At 44.3% G+C, this 8,833-nt stretch overlaps 1 protein-coding gene and 1 pseudogene across 1 annotated transcript; both read right to left on the bottom strand.

The window, feature by feature from the left end:
- Window positions 1–479: 479 nt before the first annotated feature.
- Window positions 480–2,081, bottom strand: LOC143418432 (uncharacterized; annotated as a pseudogene).
- A 953-nt stretch (window positions 2,082–3,034) lies between these two features.
- On the bottom strand, window positions 3,035–6,825 carry LOC143418425 (uncharacterized). Its single transcript, XM_076883517.1, has 5 exons — window positions 6,562–6,825; window positions 5,500–5,672; window positions 4,993–5,103; window positions 4,571–4,702; window positions 3,035–4,390 (listed from the first exon to the last, which is right to left on the bottom strand). Exons 1-5 carry the CDS (start codon window positions 6,575–6,577, stop codon window positions 4,196–4,198), a joined length of 627 nt encoding a protein of 208 aa, XP_076739632.1. The 5' UTR covers window positions 6,578–6,825; the 3' UTR covers window positions 3,035–4,195.
- Window positions 6,826–8,833: the final 2,008 nt, after the last annotated feature.

Raw genomic sequence — 8,833 nt, 5'->3', positions numbered from 1 at the left:
GATACGGTCTCTCAATCACACCACCACACAGTACTGACCCACACATATGGTTCTTACACACACACTGGACTTTCTGGACTTTGGTTTTGCACACATTGTTTTTTTGCACAACACTGGTCACTATATTCTTCATTTCCGGTTAATACTTGTACAGCTGCTGTTATTGTGTATATATTTATTTATATTTAGATTTCTTCATACATTCTTATATAGTTCTATATTGTGTATTGTGTATTTTGTTGTACAGTTATTTTATTTTCAACTTTAATTTATATATTTTATCTTATTCTTCCCAGTTAAATTTACCCTTCATTCTAATTTGTGTTGTACAGTTATTTCATTTTTAAACCTTAATTTATATTTTATTCCTTCCTAGTTAAATTTACCCTTTTTAATTTTTCATATTTATTTCCTATCTTATTCATAGCCTTTTCCTTTTTTGTTTTCTTTAGGTCACGAGCAGTTGTCCAAGCATTTCACTACATATCGTACTGTGTATGACTGTGTACGTGACAAATAAAATTTGAATTTGAAAGATCAATTGGAGAAAAAGAGTCTAACTTAACATCAATGGTACTAAGAGTAGCTGTAGATAATATTACATCTGTGGGATGATTATTGGTCATTTTTTCTCTAATGATTAAAATTTTATTCGTGAAGAAGTTCATGAAGTCATTACTAGTTAACGTTAAAGGGATGGTTGGCTCAAAAGAGCTCTGACTGTTTGTCAGCCTGGCTACAGAGCTGAAGAGAAACCTGGGGTTGTTCTTATTTTCTTCAATCAGTGATTAATAGTAAGATGTTCTGGCTTTGCGGAGGGCTTTCTTATAAAGCAGCAAACTATTTCTCCAGGCTAAATGATGATCCTCTAAATTTGTGACACGCCATTTCCTCTCCAGATTATGAGTCATCTGCTTTAGGCTACGTGTTTGAGAATTATACCACGGAGTCAGGTACTTCTGATTAGAGACCTTAGTTTTCACAGGAGCTACAGCATCCAGAGTCGTACGTAGTGAGGAGGTGAAATTATTAACAAGATAATCGACCTCTGTTGGCGTAGCGTTCAGATAGCTGCTCTGCTCTGTGTTGGTACAGGGCATTGAAGATGATAACAGTGGGTGGATTATATTCTTAAACTTAGTTACAGCGCTTTCAGAAAGACATCTACTGTGATAAAGTCTACTCTCCACCGCTGTGTAATCAATTATTGTAAATGTAAATGTTATCAGGAAATGATCAGACAGGAGAGGGTTTTCAGGAAACACTGTTAAATGTTCAGTTTCTATGCCATATGTTAAAACAAGATCTAGAGTGTGATTAAAGTGGTGGGTGGGTTCTTTTACATTTTGAGAGAAGCCAATTGAGTCTAATAACAGATTAAATGCCATGTTGAGGCTGTCATTTTTAGCATCTACATGGATGTTAAAATCACCCACAATAATTATTTTATCTGAGCTCAGAACTAAATTAGATATAAAGTCTGAGAAATCAGACAGAAACTCTGTGTAAGGCCCAGGTGGACGATAGATGATAACAAGTAAGACTGTTTTCTGACTTTCACAGCTGGGGTGGAGAATGTTAAGCATCAGGCTTTCAAATGAATTAAAAGTCTGTCTGGGTCTTTGGTTGATTAATAGGTTGGTGTGAAAAATTGCTGCCACACCTCCCCCTCGGTCTGTGCTTCGAGGTTTCTGGTAGTTAGAATGACTCGGGGGTGTTGATTCATTTAAACTAACATAATCATCCTGCTGCAACCAGGTTTCTGTAAGGCAGAGTAAATCAATTTGTTGATCAATTATTAAGTCATGTACTAACAGAGACTTGGAGGAGAGAGACCTAATATTTAATAATCCACATTTCACTGTTTTACTCTTTGGTTCAGATGTGGATACTTTATTGTTCTTTCTTTGTGATTGTTTATGTTTAAGTTGTTTGTTGCTGGTTTTTAGTTTGTTTTTTGTCTGTTTGGGAGCTGACACAGTCTCTATGGAGATGGGTTTTTGGGGGGGTAGCAGGAGGAGAGAAGCTGCAGAGAGGCGTGTAAGACTGCAACTCTGCTTCCTGGTCCCAACTCTGGATAGTCATATTTTGGGGGGTTAAATAAATTTGTCCATATTTCTAGAAATGAGAGCTGCTCCATCCAAAGTGGGATGGATGCCGTCTCTCCTAACAAGACCAGGTTTCCTCCAGAAGGTTTGCCAATTATCTATGAAGCCCACATCGTTTCTGGGACACCACTCAAACAGCCAGCAGTTTAAGGAGAACATGCGGCTAAACATGTCAGAGCTGTGACACTTTAAACGGAAACATAAAGGCTTCCTATCCCTGGAAGTCAGATAAGAGTGAATGCACATAAAGAGCCTTCAGTTTTCAGGCCCCTCTTCTGTGGAACCAGCTTCCAGTTTGGATTCAGGAGACAGACACTATCTCTACTTTCAAGATTAGGCTTCAAACTTTCCTTTTTGCTAAAGCATATAGTTAGGGCTGGACCAGGTGACCCTGAATCCTCCCTTAGTTATGCTGCAATAGACGTAGGCTGCTTGAGGATTCCCATGATGCAATGAGTGTTAATTGACCTCTCTGCACTGAATCATTAGTTATAATTAATCTCTGATTGTGGAGGTTTTTTCTGTTCAAAGGGAGTTTTTCCTTCCCACTGTCACAAAAGTTCTTGCTCATTTGTTTTGTTGTGTTTTCTTTGTATGCGTTATTGTAGGATCTGCCTTACAATATAAAGCACCTTGGGGCAACTGTTGTTGTGATTTGATGCTGTATGAATAAAATTGCATTGAACTGAAAGCGTGCATGCATGATCACATGATCACATGGATGTTCAGTCTGAGCAGCTGGAGCTTCATTTCCTGCTTTCAGGAACAAGCTGCACATGAACGAATGAGAGGAAACTCTGAGTCTTTATTCTCTCAGCTGCAGACTCGCTGCAGGGTCAAAGACCAAAGATCAAAACAATCACTTATTAATATAAAAAACTGAATTCAACATTCAAAAGAAAACTAAAGAATAAAGTTTTGTGTAACAATATTTATTATTTATTATTGATGCTCATCCGGGACTTCAGACCCTCCTCCTCTCCCCACGGAGCTCTGAGGAATGTTGATGCTATTTTCTGCAGAACTGACATCATACCTGCTGATCTCTAACGTGGCGACAGAGATCAGCAGGTAGGAATATTATTTTTAGTTCTCAAACATAAACAATAAAAACAAACAAACGTCAATGAGTAAAAACGAAAGCGTCAAGAAATGAAGCGAATCACAAAAATCAGCAGGATAAAAAATGTCCTTGAAAACATTTTGCAGATTTAACACTGACAACACAAACAGGAAGTTAAAAAAAAGCAATAAATAGTCAATAAATATAATCAATAAATAAAAATATTATAAATAAACACAAAGAACAAGATATTGCTTTTTAAAAACAATTAAATAAAAAATAATAAATATTTATGAATAAAAACGTGACAACATTATGACTTTCTCTTGCCAGGTCATTTCCTGCTGCGGCTTCAAAATAAAAGCTGTACCATCAGGTTCAACTGAAGGAGCTTTTACTCTAAAGTAATAACAGCAGGAAGTGACCTCATTAAGACACGTTTCAAACTTGATTTGATTGTTTTCTGTACAGTGAACAGTAAAAAATGGCCCTGAGAGTTTGTGGTGAACGCTCCAGATGTTTCACTGAAGCTGATTAGAACTGAAACGGGACAGAAGTCGATCGGCTGTGGAGTTCGGGTTCAGATGATGACGCTGTTTTTTCCTTCTCCAGCGTCTGCAGGTGAGAATAACCTCGGGCGTGAAGCAGGTCTGGACCTGCAGCCAGCTCCTTCTTCTTCTTCTGCACCAGTATGATCGGGCACACATTCATCACATTCCTGCTGTGTGTTCCCAGCTGATCCCGGGACGATAGAGCGCTTCGACGTGCTGCGACACACAAAGCAGGAAACGGAGCTCCAACAGGCCGCCTTCACAATAAAACGTGTTGGCTGATCCTGAAGCTGCTGAAGACGAGGGATAAACTTCCTGTGTGTCATCTATCAGTCTTTAGTCCCGCTGCATCACGGAGGCGGGCGCTCGTCAGGAGGTGATGATGATGAGACAAACAGTGTCAACAACTCCACGATCGATAAAGTTTCTCCCCTGAATCGTGCTAGCAGCTCTGATCCTGCAGTGGGCGGGGCTTAGCGCGTCCCACGAGCCATCTGTGTTTCGGCCATGTTTCTGAGGCTGCGGATCAGGTCGTGACAGAACTCGAGCAGCTGGCACAGCGTCAGGTGGGCTGCCACCTGGACATCGTAGTTGCCATGGAGATTCAAAGTCAAGTCCAGGCTGCTCTGATCCAAAGAGTCACTGCTCAGCTGAGCCGCGTCCTTCATCTGAAACACACAGCAAAGACCCAACAACTTGAATAAAGCCGAGAACTTCCTGTTTCAAAACAAGCACAAGTTCTGAGGAAGTGATGTCATAGGGTGGCAAGAAAGTGGACACGTTCCACTGTGAAGGGTTACAACTGCAGACAACAGGAAGTGCACGCTCTCAGCCGGTGTGTGTGTTACCTGGTTGATGTGGGTCACCAGGTCTCTCAGTTCAGCACTCAGGGCCTCCAGTCCCCCCAGTCTGCGAGACAAATCTACCAGCAGCCCCTGGTACAGCCGCCCGCCCGCCAGCATACGGCTCACACACATGTCCTGCAGGGAAACACAAACCCATCACATTACATCACCAGAACAGACTCGACCACTACACAAACACCTGGAGCGATTCAGTAATTCTTTAATGGGCAGTAAAGGAACCAAAAAATTGTCAATAGCCTCCCAAACCTGCCCCATGACCAAAGCACATGCACTCCCATCACTATCTATGACATCACTAAACCCTCCCAATTGCATTCAAGGACCAACTGAAACCATTAATGAGCCCAAAGGAACCAAAGAACTCCCCAATACCACCCACGGCACCACCCGAGCTGGAGACTGACCGCTGTGAACTGTTCGGACAGCTCTTTGAGGATGGGGGGGTCAGGGATTCCCAGGTTTATCCTCTTCATCTCCAGCTCTCCAGTCTGACTGGAGGGGTCGAGGGTAAAACCCTGAGGAGGACAGTAAACATCTATTAGCTCAAGAAGAAGAAGGAGCAGCAAGTTGAACCCAGTACCACGGCAAACCGTTTAAAAGACACACCTGCCCATTGTGTGCGGTCATGCTTCACAAACCTGAAGTGGACAAGCATGCAGAAGCTGCAGTAAGCTGCAGTTCCACCAAGGGGTGGGGGAGCCGCTAGTGACCAAGGAAGCTATGACATACGTTCCAGATTTCTTCTATTCCAGGATTGATGGCTAACACGCCTTCCAAGTAAATGTGTTAACAATGTTGGCTAGTAATAACATATCGCCCCCTGCTGGCACTGCAGTTTACTGCAGCTTTTGCAAAGCGTGACAGCACACGGTGGTCCGGCTGCGCCGTGATATAGATGGGCATGTGCGTACGTCAATGTTGATGATGCTGCCGTGCACGGAGCGGACGTCTTTCCGGATTTTCTCCACCAGCCTCATCACTCGCTCGACCGCCTCTTTGAACGTCTGCGACGGGTTGGACGGCGAGCTGACGGGAGCCGATTGAACCAGCGCTGCTAACAGGCAGCAGTGCAGCAGGGCAACAACTGGAAAAACAAAGAGAGTGACCCCTGAGAAGAGCCAACAGCACCACAAGATAATCTCTGATACCAAGCACAGAAAGAAAAAACTGTGGTCCAATCAGATGTGACGATGTTAATAAAGCATTAATTAATCATTAATTATTCATTAAGAGCTAATTAATCATTAAAATCTTAAAAAGCGGCTGACAGCTAGAACTATGATGTTTACTCATTTGTTTCTGCCTCTGCACCCTCACACTCTGATGATCAATCATCAATGAACTTTTGGGGAGTTATTGATTAACGCTTATAAATAAACTTTTTCACAGTTTCCTGGATTTGTATGAAAACAGCTTCAGGGACTCTGAACACACCGATTATGTTTTATTTAATCTGCAAGCCTGACGGTGGTTCTGCTTCAACTATTCCTGAACCTTCAGCAGCCCGGACCTCTGAGCTGGACCAGAACAACCCGGAGGAGGACAGAGTCAGCGGAGCGGCTGAAGGTACTGGTGCAGGTAGGCCTACTTATACTGTCACTCACATAAACAGGCGCAGGGCCTTCACGCCCTCTGCTGGTTCCGTGTCTCAGCTGCATGACACGTGAAAACTTTGCGAGCTATCCGAATATTTAAAGCGGTCCTGTGATCCACCGTCACACCAAGATCACACCTGTGCGCACACACATACAGTGTCTGCAGGTGTGATTCTCAGGACTGCACTTCCTCCAGCTCCTTCTAACTTGTTTGGCACTAATGACCCTCCATACAGACCCCCGTCCGCCCCCGTCACCTGAGCCTCACCTGAGGCTCTGGAGCTCACTTTTTTAAAGTGACCCGACTCTTCTACCAAGCTCCGTGCGTATTTCTGCAGAGTTTAGCGGCCCCTCCTGCGTCACGGCGCATGCTCTTACCTGTGAACGCGTTCATGTCTGCGGGTCCGTGGGTGTCCCTGTTTCGGTGCGTGTCTGCCGTGCAGCTGCTCGGACTCTCTCTGAACTTTCATTCCAGCCGCTTTCTCGTTTTTATGCTTCCGCGCGGGGTTTTCCGGTCATTCCGTCACATCTGACGGAACTTATTCGGTGCTGCTGCGTCACAGACACAGCGGGGCTCGCGCTCTGACCTCACAGAGCGTGAGTCAATGCGGGAAGTTTGGATGTGAGCACAGAAGTTCCCGCTAATCCGGGATGTTTCAGGATTATTCACAGGTAACACTTCCTGAACCCACCTTCTGCCCACGTGACGATGTTTACACCTGAATCATCGCGTGGGTGTTTCCTGTCGTCCGCTCCCACCTGTCACTCACTCATGTTTCAAAAAGGTTTTAGGTACTGAGGGTCCACGTGTGTTTTTGACTCCTCCCCTCACCGAGCTGCTGACTTCTTGTCCACGGTTATTACAGGTCACCAAATCTAACCAATGTGTGTGAACTAACACTGAACTAAAACCAGTGTGTGTGTGTGTGTGTGTGTGTGTGTGTGTGTGTGTGTGTGTGTGTGTGTGTGTGTGTGTGTGTGTGTGCGTGTGTGTGTGGTAGGCCTGGGTATCGTCACTGGTGTCTATAATAGATTCAGTTTTCACTCAGTCAGTCAGAAATATTCTGATCAGTTATCAGTTCATCTCCATATTTTGTGTCTGTGTATAAAACCAAGCTGACACTGTGAGACTTGATCAGAGGTGTGAGCATCACAGCAGAGGCCTTTGTGTCAAAGTCACTGAGGCTAAAACAGAAACACATGAAGGCTTTTTATAGCAGATAAGCTTAAAATTCAGTGTGTTCAGTGTGAACAGCAGAGATGAGGCTTTGCTGTCAGAGGCCGACAGCACTGAACACAGCAGCAGAGAATAATGCAGAAAACAGATTTGATGGTCTCTGAGTGCAGAGAGGGAGAGAGAGCTGTGCAGGACGTAACAGCCAGAGAAATAGGACCTCTTCCGCCCGTACATTACACAGACACCACATCAGGGAGACCGGTCAGAACAGGTGGCATAAAGAAAGACAATGACATGTACGACACAATAAGGAGTGGAGGAGAGAAAAAGAGTTTATCAAACATGAAGCGTAGTTTGATCTTCTGCTGCTGGTTCAGTTAGGTTTGGTCAGAGTGATGAAACCTGCAGACTGACTGTTATTTAAAGGCTGCAGGTTAGTGCAGGATGAACAGTGTGACTGCTGCGCAGTGGCTGTCTAACATAAACAGAGTAGTATCATGTGGAGGATCAGCTGTGAAACATCTGCTGACATCTGGATGAATCCAGGTGTGTAATCCACAAAGAGCAGCAGGTCAGCTGATCACATTAGAAGTTCACGTGAGCTGTCATGTCTTCCCCACACTGAGACACTCCACACATCTCAGTGTTCCTCCACCTGCTGACCCCAGACTCATGCTCCTGTTCAGGTGTGGAGGTAAAGTCCCCCTCTGCCGTGTGCTGACAGCACATTTATTTCTGCGTCCCTGCAGGTGTGCTGCAGAACAGGTTCAAGCTGAGTACATTTGAATAACATTACTATTCTCATATACTCAGATGCTTTGATGATTATATTACTGCAGCACCAGGTTCCTTTGTACAAACATGCTAAGTAGAATTGTTCTTCAGGGAGCTGCTTTTACTTCCTTACTGCGAGTACATTTCAGAACTGGTACTTTTTCACTTTTACTTGAGTAAAAAGTTACTTCAGTACTTAAAGTTTTACTGGAGTATTATAAGCCAGGTATCTGTATGTCTGCTTCAGTACACAAAGTCTGTGCTTTGGCCATCTCTGCCTGATGACTTACTGAGACTGTAAGACACTGCTGTCAAACAGCTCTGTTTCCATGGTAATACCTGCATGCAGGTGTACATGTGTACAGGTAAGCATGACTCATGTTGTTGCGTGCTCAGTACTGGCAGTGAGCAGGTGTGTGTTTGTTGCTTTAATTTTAATTTAATGCTGCACGGGCGATCATTGCTCAAGAGTTGGGAGTTCGTCTTGTAATTGGAAGGTTGCCGGTTCGAGCCCCGGCTCGGACAGCCTCGCTCGTTGTGTCCTTGGGCAAGACGCTTCACCCGTTGCCTACTGGTGGTGGTCAGAGGGCCCGGTGGCGCCAGTGTCCGGCAGCCTCGCCTCTGGCTACACTGTAGCTGCCATCACCAGTGTGTGGATGACTGGACATGTAAAGCGTTTTGGGGTCCTTAGGGTCTAGT

Source organism: Maylandia zebra, linkage group LG4 (assembly GCF_041146795.1).
Source record: "Maylandia zebra isolate NMK-2024a linkage group LG4, Mzebra_GT3a, whole genome shotgun sequence".
Taxonomy (NCBI): Eukaryota; Metazoa; Chordata; class Actinopteri; order Cichliformes; family Cichlidae; genus Maylandia; species Maylandia zebra.
This window is presented reverse-complemented; position numbering and strand designations above follow the sequence as displayed.

Coding starts and splice junctions, on each gene's coding strand:
- LOC143418425 (XM_076883517.1), bottom strand. Junction 5,104..5,499: donor GCAGCATCATCAACATTGAC/GTACGCACATGC, acceptor TGTCCTCCTCAG/GGTTTTACCCTCGACCCCTC. Junction 4,391..4,570: donor TGGTGACCCACATCAACCAG/GTAACACACACA, acceptor TGTGTGTTTCAG/ATGAAGGACGCGGCTCAGCT.